The sequence below is a fragment of the Marmota monax genome, unplaced genomic scaffold (genome assembly GCF_021218885.2).
Source record: "Marmota monax isolate L192 unplaced genomic scaffold, Marmota_monax_Labrador192_F-V1.1 WCK01_AAM20220418_F8-fsc00180, whole genome shotgun sequence".
Taxonomy (NCBI): domain Eukaryota; kingdom Metazoa; phylum Chordata; class Mammalia; order Rodentia; family Sciuridae; genus Marmota; species Marmota monax.
In genome coordinates this window covers 122,767-137,363 of record NW_026693881.1, presented here as the reverse complement: position 1 = coordinate 137,363, position 14,597 = coordinate 122,767, and the positions used below count along the sequence as shown (strand labels likewise).

The following is a 14,597-nucleotide window of genomic DNA, read 5'->3' as shown; positions in this document are numbered from 1 at the left end:
TTTTTTAATATTTATTTTTAGTTATAGGTGAACATGGTATCTTTATTTTTATGTGGTGCTGAGGATGGAACCCAGTATCCCACGTATGGTAGGCAAGCACTCTATCTCTGAGCCACAAACCCAGCCCCAGTTATTATTTTTAATAATAAATATTTTAATGTATATTTCACATATTGACTTTGATTTATTGCAAGACCACATTTTTAGATGTTTGTAAACATTTTTGTTTATGTAGCTCTCCTCTGATTTGTAAAATTAAAGGTGCCCAAAGAATTCAGAGAAGCATCTTTAGGAAAACAGGTTTTAGTGGTGCCTGAGCAGGGAGCAGCCAATCCCAGGAAGACACGCTCTGCTGATTCTGTCCCCCATCCCTCTTTCTGCCTCTTCACACTCCTCATGGTCCTCGTTTCCACCCTGGACTCTTCTCTCTGGGCAACTATACCTTCCCTCAGGGTGTGTTTCTGGCTATCTTCCAGCTCCTGGTCTACAGCACAAATCTCTCAAGTTCAGGGCCAAGCACCCAGCTGTCGGCTAGATAGGGCCTCTTCATATCCCACAAGCAAACAGACCACGGTGTCCACGAGTGGCCTCTGCCCACCAGCCCTCTCACCCTGTCTCCCCAGGCAGGGGCCTCAGCGTCGACTCTGGCTCCTGCCTGCTGTCCAGGCCCCGTTGAGTCTGCTCCCATTGGCAGCCCAGCAGCCACTGTCTAACCAGGTGCCTCCTCCCCAACCTGGTGTGTCCTCTGACTGTGCTCCCCGCTTCCACTCTGGAACCCCTCACTCAGGCCACACCAGTGTTCCCTATTTGGCCCTCACCCTCCTTTAGTGTGGCAGGACCCATAGCTCTTGTTTGTTGTGTTCCTAGTATGGGACTGGGCTGTAAAATAGTTAATGTGCCTTCTGGTTACAAAGCTAGAGTGAGCAAGGTTCTATCAGCTTATCCCTCATGAGATATTTTTGTTGTTATTTGGGGTTTTTAGTTTAGTTTTTGAGAGAGGGTCTCACTAAGTTGCCCAGAGTGGCCTCGACCTTGTAGTCCTCCTGCCTTAGCCTCCTGAGTAGCTGGGATTACAGATGTGTACCATCATGTACCTCCCTGGGTTTATGGCAGCACGTTTTGTCTCTTGAACATTTAAGCTGAGTATACTGGTGCACACCTGGAGATCCCCTGTCTGGGATGCTGAGAAGGGGTATCCCGGAGTACGGGATCAGTCTGGGTGGCACAGGGAGATCCTGCTTCAAAAAAAAGAAGGAAAGGAAAAATATTTAAAGCATGCTAAATGACAATTCCATATAAGCATTTATATGAGCCACAACATAGATCAGGGAACCAAGGGTTTTTTTCCTTGGAGGAAAGTCTGTGGATCCCCTGAAATATAAAAAAAATGTCTGGGCTGGGTTTGTAGCTCAGTAGCAGAGCACTTGCTCAGTAGGTATGAGGCCCTGGGTTCCATCCCTAGTACCACTAAAATAAAAAACAAGGCATATTTCACAAGGGCCTTCAGGATATCATGCTGAGTGAAATAAGAAAAACAAATATTGCATGGATTTACTAATAGTAGGACTCTAAACCACTCAAATTCATAGAATCAGAAAAACGTAGTGTTGGTTGCCAGGGCCTGGCTTATCGATCAAACGAGTAAGCTCCAAAGATCTGCTGTACAAAATTGTATCTGTATTCAGTAATAACGTATCGCACACTTCAACATTTGTTAAAATGGGGCTGGGGTGTAGCTCAGTGGTAGGACACTTACCTTGCACTGCCGAAAAGAGAGAAAGAAAATAGATTAAGGTAGATTTCATTTTAAAGCGCTCTTACCACAATTTTAAAAAAATTAAGCTTTTCTATTGCATTAGGAATAAAATGTTAACTATTTAAAAAGGAAAGAAGTCTGCTGTGATCCTTGGGTGCAGTGGGGCAGGTCCCCTGCTGGTCTTAGACCCCTGTCTTGGCACTGGAGAAGCCGTCCTGATGGGCTCTGCTGGGGCTCACTCAGCCCTCCTGCAGTTGCAGCCTCATGGTCTCTTCTGGAAGTGTGCAGTAAGCAGGGCTGTGCGTTGTCATCTCTGGTCTCCAGTCACTCCCACAGTGATTGACAGTGGAGGCTCAGAGAACTTGAAATGAGGAGTTGATGTCCAGTATCAGTGCAGACTCTGAGCTGGTGTCTGCCCAGCCTCCCCTCTGGGCTCTGCTGGCACTGGAAGCCTTTTAGTGTGATGCAGTCCCATGTGTTCGTTTTTCTTGTGTTGCCTGTGATTTTAGTGTCATATCCCTGAAATCGGTGCCCAGACCACTGTCGTAAAGGTTTTCTGCTGCTTTTTAATGGGAGTTTTATACTTCAAGGTCTTTCACTTTAAGTTTTCAATCCACTTTGAATTGATTCTTGTGTATGGTGTAAGACCAGAGTGCAGCTTTGTTCTTGTGAATGTGGATATTCAGTTTTCCTGACACTGCTTGTACCTACGTTCTCCACCGTGGGTTCAGGTAACGCTGTCACACATTAGTTGACCCCATCTAAGCAGGTTTGTCCCATCTTTGGGTCTGGCTGTCTGCCTGTACTTCAGTACCCTGTGTTTTGATTGCTGTAACTTCGTAACATCATATTTGAACCTCTGCAAGAGTAATGCCTTAACTTGGCTCTTCTGTCTCAGGATTGATTGGCTATTCATCTTCGGTTTTCTGTATGAATTTTGGAACTGATCTTTTCTATTTCTATATAAACTACCACTAAAATTTTCATGGGGATTGTGTTGAATCTGTATTTGGCTTTGGGTAGTATAGATATTTTAGCAATATTAATTCTTGTAGTCTGAACACAGAGGTGTCTTTGCATTCGTTTGTATCTTGTGGATTCTAGAATACAGGTATTCCTAGGTGTTTTATTCTTCTTGATGATAAATGAGATTGTTCTCCTAATTTCCTTTCCGGATAGTTTGCTGTTATGTATTGAAATGCCACAGGTTTTTGTAGTTGATTTTGTGTCTTGCAACTTTACTAAATTTATTAGTTCTGACAATTTCTGTGGCATTGTTAGGGTTTTCTGTATATAAGATCTTGTTGTCTACAGAGACAGTTTACCTCTTCCTTTCCAATTTAGGTGCCTTTTAATTCTGGTCCCCATTTATTGCCTGGCTGTTTTCCTTAGGTCCACCAGTGCTATGGTCATTCTTGCCTGGTTCCTGATATTGGAGAGAAAGTGTTCAGTTTTTCAGGATGAGCATTACCTGGGGGCTTTTCACATGTGTCCTTATTATGCTGATTAACTTCCCTCTGTTCCCACTTCCTTGGGAGTCTGTATCATGAAAGGTGTGGAGTTTTACCAAACTCTACTAGGTCACATTAGCTGGGTGTGACCCATTCTCACAGGGTGAGCTGTCCTCCTGCCCCAGAGTCACATCCCACTTGGCCCAGGTGTAGTCCTTTCAGTGTGCTGCTAGAGTTGATTCACTGCCGTTTTGTTGAGGATTTTTCGTCTGTGTTAATCCGAGATATTGGCCTGTAGTTTTCCATTTTCATTTGATCTTCAATTTTTTTCCTTCCCTCCTCGGAGTTTTGGAAGACTGAGAAAGACTGGCGTTCCTTCTTGCAGTGCTTGGCAGAGGTCACAGGTGATGCCCCTGGTCCTGGACGCTTCTTTGTGGGGAGTGGATTGATTACTGCAGGTTCTTCTCAGTATGTGTTCTTCAACTTCTTCAAAAAATTAGATTCAGGTGCTGCCTAACCAGGGCAGGGACCCTACTTTAGAATACGTAAGTAACAGTTTTGTGTTGAGTGTATCTTATTTAGCCTTGACAGTTGGGGTTTCACAACCTCCAAATTTGGTGATTCTGTGAGAATTCTAGAATTCCAAGTGATCTTAATTGAAAAGTAAGGAATTTGAGTTCATTTTTTACACAGATCTACATAGATTTTTTAACAATAAAATTGGGCTTCGGAGAGTTTGGATAAGGTTGGCAGACTTAACCTAAGAAAAGTTCCCCTAAATACTTGTATGACATTTTTTTCTCCATTTATTTGCTAGTATAAACCCAGTGCAGAAATGGAGAAAATGTCTAAATGTTTGAAGAAGGAAATGTCACCCATAATTTCATCAGCCAGCTGCATCTACTGTGAATATGAAAAGTGAGGACAGAAAACCAAATTCCACGTCTGTACAGTATCCCATCTCTCCATTTAACACTGATGTGTCACAAACATCTTGCCATTAATCATGACACAGAACTGAATTTATAAGGCTGTGACCTTCCAGCATGTGGCTAAATGGCACTTTAGCACCTGCCCCGTCTTGTTTTCTCTGACCATGTTAATTGCCACAATCACTAGTTACTGTCTGTCCTCCTGGGCTAGAGAGCTTGGAGAGACAGAACCTCTTCCCCCAGAAGTGACTGCATTGCTTTCTTAAGTCTTCAGCCACAGGTGAGGTCACATACCAGAGAAGAGCAGAAAAATGTTAGAGAAGATTGAGGATATGTAATATTTTACCTTGAGAATATGTAGTATTTTATTTGCTATCCATAATTAGGAAAATCTACAGTAGATGGTATTTGAGTTTAGAAATGCATAGTTTTTGAAGAGTGAGTGGAAGATTATTCTCATCAACACAAAATCCCTAATCACTTTCCTATGCTTAGGAGGAAAGGAGGCTGAGGCAGAGGATTGCAAGTTGGAGGCCATCCTGGGCAATTTGGTGAGACTCTGTCTCAAATTTTAAAAAAATTTTTTAAAGGACTGGGGGTATGGCTTAGTGGTAGAGCATCCTGGTTCAGTCCCCAGTACTGGAGGGAAAAAAGTTATATCCTAACTTTTACGTTAGGATGGAAGTGCTTAAAATATTACTTTCTGACCATCAAACAGTAAGAATGTTAAGTAAAATAGCTGCCTCATTTGCCCCACCTCAGATGCAGATCCCTTTGATGAAATACAGCTTTTGAAAACATCTACCTGTGGAGATGTGTGCTGGACATAAGTCAGTGTTTTTCCTTCACATCTATTTTTTTGAAGGATGCTGTATTGAGCTTTTGGGTTGTAGATGTGAATTATTCCCTGAAATCACCTACTAACATACATGCTGAAGAGTGCAGTCTGTTCAGTTGGGGTACAGAGCCCAGAGGCTGCCTTCCTGGAGGACACTGCTTGGTGTGCCTGTGCGTCAGCCTTGCCCTCCTGCAGTGGATCCTCCCGCAGCAGCACCTCAGGCCACCAGAGGTCATGCCAGGAAGGCAGCGTTGTCCCTAGATGACAAGTTGCCTGAGACAGGGCTGTGATGAGGGCTTTGTGGAATGGGGAAGCCAAAAAGAAATAGTGAACGCCTCAGATCATCCTGGCTAGCTGGTGTGAAGAGGATGTAGAAGAATGGAAGAAAGAATGTGAGCTGACACCAGAGACTCCACTCTGCCTCCAGCGGTTCTGGGGAGCCTTGCAGGTCCTGGTAGCTGAGTGTTTGCCTGGGGAGAGCTGACCGCACCTCCTGAGGGAGGGAGGAAGGCCACCTGGGCATCTGAAATGCTGTGCATCCCTGCACAGTTTCTGAACAGGGACAGGAGAACAGCTCAGGGCACGGAAGAGGTGTTCTCCTGGGCAAGGTACCATCAAGTTACTGGTCAGGGTTTGGGACTGCAATGAAAGTAGGTAGCTCTGTCCATAGTACCAAATTCATCAGATCTCTCGCACAGCCTCCTCTGCCTGCTTGGGTAAGGTATAATATACATACCCTAAAATTTACCCACTTAAAGTACATATTTTGGCAGTTTCATGATATGTAATAAATTTTAGAAACAGATTATTTCAACAAGACGGAAATAATGATCTTAAGAAATGGTAATCATTGTTTTTTTTTTTTTTTTTTTTTACTGTGTGCCAAGCACCCTTTTTGGAAGTCATTTATATCTGAAGACACAGTATATAACACGTTGTGATGCCGCTGGTTACTGAGACTGTTAAACTGAAATGTTTCACCTTTATTGAGAAAACCAAATTTTCATCCTGACTTACATTATTGAAATTTTCACCCTGACTTACATTACTACATTTGTGTGCTAAAATTCTAAACATTGTGTACATTTCCTAAAATCCTGTTTTAAAACTTGCCCGTTTTTCCTTTGGGTCTATTTTATATTTAAGTGAAAGATCCTTCTGTGGCTTTCTATTCTGCAATTCTTCATCTTCATTTTCCCTTCTGTTGTCCCTGCATGTCAAGTCTCAGTGACCCAGTGGAGGCTCAGGTTCCTGCATGGTGCTGCCACCTTCAGGCCTGCTCTCTAGCAGCCTGGGGGCTGAGGTGTGGCTGCGCGCTCCGCCCTTTCTTTCTTTCCTGTATACTCCTAACAGCTGAACTGTTTTCTTTTATTGTTTGTTTTCTTTTTTCCAGCAATGCGGCCACTTAGCATGTCTCACAGTTTTGACTTGTCAGGTAAAAACAACAAACATTTCACACCTGACGTGGGTTTGTGTGGTTTCTGTGAAACACGTTGCATTCATCTGCTTGTTCAAACATGTCAAAAAAGAAAATTGAAAGGCTTTCTTGTAATCTGTGGTCAGTAAGACATTCTGCCTTTTGAAAACAGCATACTTGAAATAATCAAAACTGCAGCACATCCGCACTCTTGGTCAGTTACGCAGGAGCCATGATGCCAGGCTTAGGGTCCAGAACTCAGCCACCACCCACATGGGGCTGTCACAGCTTCCGGCCTTGGCCTTGAGAGAAAGAGAAAGACTTTTAAGAAAACCAAATTTCAGTGCATCCTGTTCTCTGGGGCATTCAGTTTTTAGTAGCTGAACTCCCAACAGTCAGCTGCTTGAGATGCCTGCAGAGTCTCAGTTGGTAGGCAGGAGCTGGGTAGATGTAGCCCAGGTGGGAATGACAGCTCAAGAGTGAAGAAAACCAGTGCAGGTTGTGGCTCAGGGAAGAGCACACATGAGCAAACTTCCAAAGCCAGCTGATTTCAATGAAATATTTTACAGTTTAAAGTTTTTAATTTTAGAAGCCACCGTTTAAAACATATAACATGAGGTGTTACAATGTTTTCTTCCAGAATTTCCTTTTAAATACTATAGAATGCTCCTTAAGTCACAAAGAAGTAGTGGCATACCTTACATATAGTGCATATGTAAAGAGCCAGAGAGTTCTAACTTCATTTTCTATATTGAATACTTACTGTCTTTTAACTATGAAACTAATTTCCAACCGCTTTTAAGTTTTCTGTTTATTTTTGTAGATCTATGGCATGAATAAAATTTTACAATCTTTTTGACTGACCACTGAAGAGCCTTTTCTATTTTCTTTTATCCATTTGACAATTTTAATTTTATCAACCATTTGCAGAGTAACCCCGTAAAAACAAATATAGTCTAGAAAAGGAACTCAGGAAAGTTTTAGAATGTATGTGTGACTGCTGCTCTCCGGAAGTTGGCCAAGTGTACCACGAGGCTGTTTTCCTGACCTCTGCCTGAGGTCTCTGAGGCTGGGTGGCAGGGAATGAGGTGGTGGGCAGTGGGTTGATGGACACAGGCTTGGGCTCCCACACGAGGGTGTGTTCACAGGCCCATGGGGGTTCTGTGTTGGGAAGAAAGTTCTTGTTACTTACACCCTCCAGCAGAGAGTTTTGCCTTCACTTGTCATTTGCTGTGATTTATTTTGTGCCTTAATGTACTCTGTGATTTCCAACTGCTTCATTCTTTTTTGTGCTACTTTTATGTTTTTCATTGTTGCATTTTGACTATTAATCAAAATGTCCCAGATCGTAAACAGGAAAGGTTCGTCCATTTCTAATTCTATTAAGGATAGGAGTGTATTTCCTGAGTTGAAGAATGCACAGACTAAGGAGTAAACATTCGAAGCTTGTAGTCTAGATGATAACTTTTGAATCTAAGTGTAGAATAAGACAGTACATCCTGCTGCTTAAGAACATCGTAGAGAGGTCATTTCTCAGTGAAATTCCTAACAGTCCACTCAGCATCAATCAAGGTGAGTATTTTTCCTATGTATATATTAAATATAGAACCTGTATTCTAGTCAAATTTCCTCAAACAGAATAAGGCAGCACAAAGTTATTATATAAAATATTGAATATGATAAGTATACATTTTAGATTCTGTGCCTAATATAGGTGTTTCTAAAACTGTCTAAATATTTCACATCTTTAATATAACATCATTTTTCCCCTCAAGATATGCTGTCTTACATAGAAGAAATAAAAAGTTTAATCCAAATACCAATAGGTGTTGATTCCAGGAGTTTTAATCAGTGAGCTAAAGAGACAACTGTCGTAGAACAGTGTTCAGATGGTTAGGAAGCTGCTGGGCAGTTTCTCAATGTCCCTGTATTGAAATGAGCTCAGGGCAGCCACTGTCCCTGAACTCCACATAGTGCCTCCAGTACTGTTTAAGATGTTTAAGCTACCCTAAATGACTCTCTTCATTGTCCTAAGCAATGATATCCATAAAATCCCGGATCTGATTAGTGGTTATATATTTTACAAAGTTTTCATAAATATGTACCACTGAGCTGCTCATGCCCCTAAGCGCTACCCGTGGTGGGGTGCAGCAGGGTGGGAAGTGTGTCCATCCTGGACTGGGAGGCTGGCCATGTTCCCAGGCCTCCTCCTCCTCTTTGCCACCCATGGAGCAGAGGGAGCCTCTGTGGGAATATGAGAAGCTCAGACAGGCGAGAGCTTTCTTGCCTGTCTCGCCTGAGTTTTAGGAGTGCTTTCTCCTAAACAATGCGAGCAGTCTTTGGAAATGTATATAGTTAGAATTCTATAGAGTTAGTATTCTGTAGAATAAAACTTTGAGAAATTTATTCTTCAAGACCATATTTAAACACTTTTTTTCTTGAATAGAAATTAATCATTTAGCCCAGTCATTTCCTCTTGCTTTCTGGAAAACTTTTAAAATACTTAAGATACTTCTCCCTACATCTCTTACAAAAGAATTATTTAATGATTTTAACCTTTATATTTTATGTAAACCCTTGTCACCCATTCTATTTTTTCTCTTTCAATACCCACCCCCCCCACACACACACACCATCAATTATTTATTTGTTCTAAACATTTAATCCCCAGGAAGGCAATAATAAAATAAGTGTGTGTATTGTTAGGTATTAAAAACCTGACTGATGCCCTGCCTTCTCCGTTCCTTCTTCCCTCCTCCCTCCTTTTTTCTTCCCTTTCCTCTTCCTTTCATCCTTTTTTTCTAGCTTGTTCAAACCTTTCTTCATGTTCAGAAGTGCATGTTCTCTGACGTCCTGTCTCCAAAAATAAGCAGAGATTATAAACGTTGCATAAGCTGTGTGTCATTTGCAGTAAGCACAGTGTGCAGGTCTCTTGTGCAGGCTCCTAGGCAGCGTCCCGGGAGTTGCACAGTGGAGCACTCTTGCCTACTGACTGTTTCCTGGAACTTGACCTCTTAACTCCAGACGTAGAAGTGTCATTTGTTGAGGAAAAACCTACTGCTGCTCCTCCTCACTTTCATGTACCCTTGTTTTGAGTAAGCTATTAAATTCAGTCCACACTTAAGTTTTTACTTGAAAAGGTGAGGAAAACTAATTCCACTTGCAGGGGAGGATTCCAGGAGAGCGCCCCAGAGCAGGGGCTTGGCATGGAGCTCGGGTGCCAGTCTGGGCCTGCCTTCACTTGCTCACAGCTGCTGGCGCTGGTGTTGCCCGCCTTGCCTACAGGGTGTCCTTGAGTGGTGTCAGCCTTGCGCCCTCTCAGCAGCTCTCCTCTGTCCCTGTCCTTGTGTTACAGAGGGGGAAGCAGCTTGGGCAGCTTGCTCAGAATCAGGAGGCTCCTGTAGAGAGCTGCCTCCTCCTCCTCCTCCTCCTCCTTGTTTGTCATGTTAACTTCCCATCAAATTTGAGCCCTTAATAATTTAAATCTGATGTGTGAGAGGGAACATCTCCCAGATTCTTTGTTTGTTGGCATATTGATTTTTGGTATATGAATTACTGGTATATTGGGTTTTTTAAAAATGTTTTTATTTTATTTGTATGTGGTGCTGAGGCTCGAACCCAGTGCCTCACAGTGCTAGGCAAGCACTCTACCTCTGAGCCACAACTCCAGCCCCTGGTGTCCAAGACACATACAGAGCTTGGAACTGTGCCCGTAAGGCTCCATGTGCTATCCTTACGTCTGCCCACCTCTGCCTCCTCAGAGGTGGTAAAGGAAAGCCAGATTCTCAGAACCTCAGTTTCTTCATCTGAAAAATAAAAAGAAGTCAGAGTCTGTAGGATTTCTCCCAGATCTGAATTCTGAACTACAAATGTGAACGTGTGAAGTTTCCTTTATCAAGTCTCAACAGTTAAACCCTGAATATAGTGGTTTGTGGGCAGAGGCGAGGTGCCTCTGTGCCAAGCCCGAGTGATCAGGAGGTGCTTGTTGCTCGATGCCAGTTTTCAGCACCACCTACCTTGATGGTTTAAGCACAGCTGAGCTTCTCTCTTTCTTCCTCCAGATGTGACTACCCCAGAATCTCCAAAGAATGTTGGGGAGCCATCTATGCTGAATGGAGGCCTGACATCGCAGACAGAAATTGGGGGGACCCGTGCTGCCCAGCAAGCACCTACACAGCGCAAGAAGCTCCTCAAGGCCCCCACGCTGGCCGAGCTGGACAGCTCTGACTCCGAGGTGAGGCCCATCTAGATCGCCGTGGCCTTCAGAGGTTGCTTCCTCTCCTCTCACATTCCAGCCATCGAAGAGGATTCCAGTTGATCTGGGTAGCAGAGAGGGAGACAGCAGGTGCCTTAGTGTCATTTGAGTAGGCTGGTGCAGTGGTGCACCTCTAGAATAAATGCTGAAATTTGAATATTCTGCAGTCTTAAATTATACATAGGGCTAAAATTAGTCATCAGTTTTCAAACTTATACCACCTTCCCCTTTGTTTGGGGAAGGGGAAAAATAAAGACCAGAAAAACCTTTCTGCGTATTCTTCTCCCTCTAAAATACGCATGTCGGAATTGCGATTCTTTCTGTAATAGTAATGTCAGCAGACAAGTCTCAAAAAGCAAGCTAGCAAGCACTCCTGAGAGTGGTCCTGCATTTCCTTCGCTCTCCACCCTGGCCAGTGTCCTGTGCACCTTTGCCTCCTGCTGGGTCTTGCTGCCCGTTCTAAGACCAGCTGTGAGGTGAAGGTGGTTTCTGCCCTGCCTTCCCCTCATCTGCTTGCCAAACCCCTCCCTGCCCCTCGTGTGTGCACGACTGCCCTCTTATCTCTCCCCAGTCGCTTGCACCAGCCTATATTTGCACTTGGGTTTTCAGGCCTAGTGGCCACCACCATAGGATGGTGCAGGTCAGGGTCCTCTTGCAGAACATTCTGTTGGATGGGTCTGTCCACAGCTTCCAGGGCTGCCTTCCTTTGCCCCCTGGCCTGTGGCTGACTGTGCTTGACTCCTCCATCACCTCCTGCCCAGAACCATGCACCAGGCCGTGGTCCCAAACACTGGCAGCCTCTACAGCCTTTTTTATGGTCTCTTCTAGAAGATACTTTGTTAACACCTCAAGTCCCTCAGGCTGTTACCCAGCCCCCTACCATCAGAACAGGGGGGCACTGCCAGGGGAAGTGTTGAAGCTACAGTCCTGTGGCCTCTGACCTTTGTCACTAGCCGCAGGGGTCGTAATCTTAGTGGCCTGAAAGGCAGCATACCCTCCCTTCCTCTGCAGTTTAATATGATTGATGTTTCTAAGTATAAGGAAGGACTACTCAAAGGGATCATATGTGGCAATGCTTTATGTTACTTTTTTGAAAAGAATTTTAAAACTTTAAAAGTTTAGAGTGTTCAAATTTTAACATTAAGAAAACAGATAAATAGAAGCCTTCATATTTAATCAAGTATATTTAAATTTGGGCTTTATAGTAATCAAAGCTTCAATAAAGTGTCTGTGGAGGAAACATACCTTTAATTGAATTAAAGTAGATTAGTGTGCTTATCCTAACGGTGTCTTCCCGCATTAGCTAGCTTCAGGTGATCTGTTACCTAGTGGAAGCTAACTAGGCAGGTCATCTGTTGTAAAGTCAGATCATCAGCTGACATTCATCTGGATGGATGGTGCACTAGGAAATTCACACCAGCTTTCCTTCCAGTGTGGACTAGTGAAGGTTGTTATCCACAGGGAACCTGCCCAGGCTCCCAGTTCTCAGGACCTGGAAGAGACCCTTCATCTTATTGACAGTGTACCCTGCATCCAACGATGGCAATAGATCCCTGCACCCTCCACTGCATGAAGGGAGTAGATCCCTGTGCCCTCCAGCCAGTGAAGGGAGTTGATCCCCATACGCTATGCCTGGTGAGGGGAGTGGATCCCAGTGTCTTCCAGCTGGTGAGAGGAGTAGAATCAGGTATCCTCCACCTGGAATTAATCCCTGTATCCTCCATCTGATGAGTTCCATGAACTCATATGAGCATCCCAGTGCAACCCCAGAAGTATGGAACTGCAGAAGACATTGAAGAATCCTGCCTTTTCTAACCTGCGGTTGGTATTCTCCTGCCCCTTTTGTTATTTCTGATACCAGGACATTCCTAAACCAAAATTGATCTCTGTTCATCTCTGCTCTCTTGTAAAAATGGCCCAAATATGAAGACGAGGTGTGATTCATGTCACATCACACTGCCTTCATCTGCATTCTCTAGTAATTTTTTTTGTTTTTTTTTTTGTTTTCTGCTTCTTAACGTATTCTTTATCTCTTCTGTTTGGCCTTTTCACCAACTTGTTTTTTCCATTTTTTCTGGTCAAATATTTTTGACTGACTTCAATAAGTATTAGAGGTGGAGGCAGAAATACCATGGCCTTTGTCCTCTAGGTATTTGTCATTTAAATACCAAATGAAAACCTACAGCCAAGGATCCTTACAGCCTCTCTGAGCACAGTGTCTGAGGGCACTTTGGACTGTGTGACTGAATGCATGGGAGTCTGGTGGTCTCAGAGGGTGGAAGGCTGGAGCAGCCTCAGGCGGGAGGTAGGACCTGGGTGTTAGACTTAGATGAACATGGCAGACAGGCAGGGGCCTTCCCTTCTGCTGTGCGATGACCAGAGCCTGGATGGGCCTAGCATGCTTGTGCTGGCCTGTGCTCCAGGACAGGAGGCCATGGAGCCTCTGCTCCACCTCTGGCATGTGGTGGCTCTGCTGACTTACCTAGTGAACTCCTGGCCAAGGTCGTACCAGGAGCAAAGGCAGGGTCAGGACTCAGGGCTGCAGAGGCTGAGTCAAGGGAAATCTCAGAGAAGGCTGATCTTGCTTTCTTGTGTCTCCCTCTTAATCACCTTCTTCCCCATTTTGCTCCTTCCCTCCTGGTTTAAGGAAAGGCTTCCAGACCTTTCTTTAAGCATCAGAACTTTTCCTTACCCCAGAGTTACAGAAAGCTGCTGTGTCTGTGACTAGAAATGGAGGTGGAGGCCAGAGTCTTTCCACCTTCACTGTCCATCTTCCTGGCCTCGCTGAGGGCCTCGTAGGGCACCATGAAGTTCATCTTCCCTCCTAAGGGAAGTGTTTGTGCCCAAAGTGACAGCATGTGGCCTGCACTGCACTTCTGCGCCCTACCTGTTTGCCACCCCATATCCTGCAGCCCTGGAAATGGCTGGAGGAGAAGCAGCAACACTGCAAACCAAGCACCTTGTCCTGAATGTGAACACCCTTCTCAGCTACCCCACAGAGAGCTTTTGTTCTGCCGTCTTAAGGCCACCAGGACACCTCCTGCACAGTGAACTCTGATCATGGTTGTGTCTTTCTCTTGGAGACTTGACGTTCTTTTGAGAGACAGCTTCTCCCACTGTAGGATGTCACCTAGAGAGGCAGTTTTCAGTTGATGACATCACCCACCAGCAGTTTCCTCATTGCTGATTGTGAGGCTAACTTATGTCTGTAGGATCACAAAGAGCAGTTTACTGTTTAAGTAATTCTTATTTTGTTCTGAAGTTCCTTGTAATCAGTTACTATGTTATTATTGATCAAATGTTCTTGTGAAGTAGAATATTAATTATTTGCACATCAATGATAACTTCACTGTTTTATGCAGAAAGAAAACGGTTCTCTTAATCACTGTAAGAACTGTGAGACACTGACTTGTCTTTTCGTTTTCTTAAAGTCCAAAGTTTGTGGTTTAATCAAGGAAAATCAAATTTTTTTCTTTTCCTTTAAGTAAGAGATCCATTTGCAGTAGTGGCAAACCAATCTTTTTTCTCTTGTACTTTCCCAGTAGCTTTATCCGTTCAAATTGCAATCACAGGAAGCATTAGCTCAAGTTGGGGTTGGTGCCTTCGGAGTTTCTAGCTGTCAGACATGGCCTGCTGGTTCTGCCTCCTTGACACTGAACTTGAGAATTTGCACTGTTAGTGGACACCACTTGTCCATTGGTGGTGGCCAGAAGCTTCACACCTCTCTTAGGGCTTGGAAGTAGCTTGTCTAACCTGCCATTTTGCCAGAACTAGAGCTAACCCATGTCTTTGGTTTACCAAAATACCATGAACATTTTACCATCTGATTAAATGTCCTTTTCAAACACAGTGCCATCATTAGCATTTGCCCTATCCCCCATTTTAGAACATTTAGATTAGCACCGATTTTCTGCTATTATAAGTAACAACATTATAGTGAACGTTCTT

General features: G+C 43.9%; 1 protein-coding gene across 6 annotated transcripts in view; it reads left to right on the top strand.

Annotated features, from left to right (window-relative positions):
- The window catches only part of Spire1 (spire type actin nucleation factor 1), a 133,333-nt gene that overhangs the window by 101,264 nt on the left and 17,472 nt on the right, over positions 1-14,597 (top strand). For 4 of the 6 annotated variants that reach the window (XM_058585126.1, XM_058585124.1, XM_058585128.1 and 1 more), the window contains exons 9-10: positions 6,371-6,412; positions 10,456-10,628. In XM_058585126.1, coding sequence (XP_058441109.1) covers positions 6,371-6,412; positions 10,456-10,628 — 215 coding nt within the window. The remainder of the gene's footprint in view (positions 1-6,370; positions 6,413-10,455; positions 10,629-14,597) is intronic. The other 2 variants (XM_046462734.2, XM_046462733.2) reach the window with 1 other exon arrangement.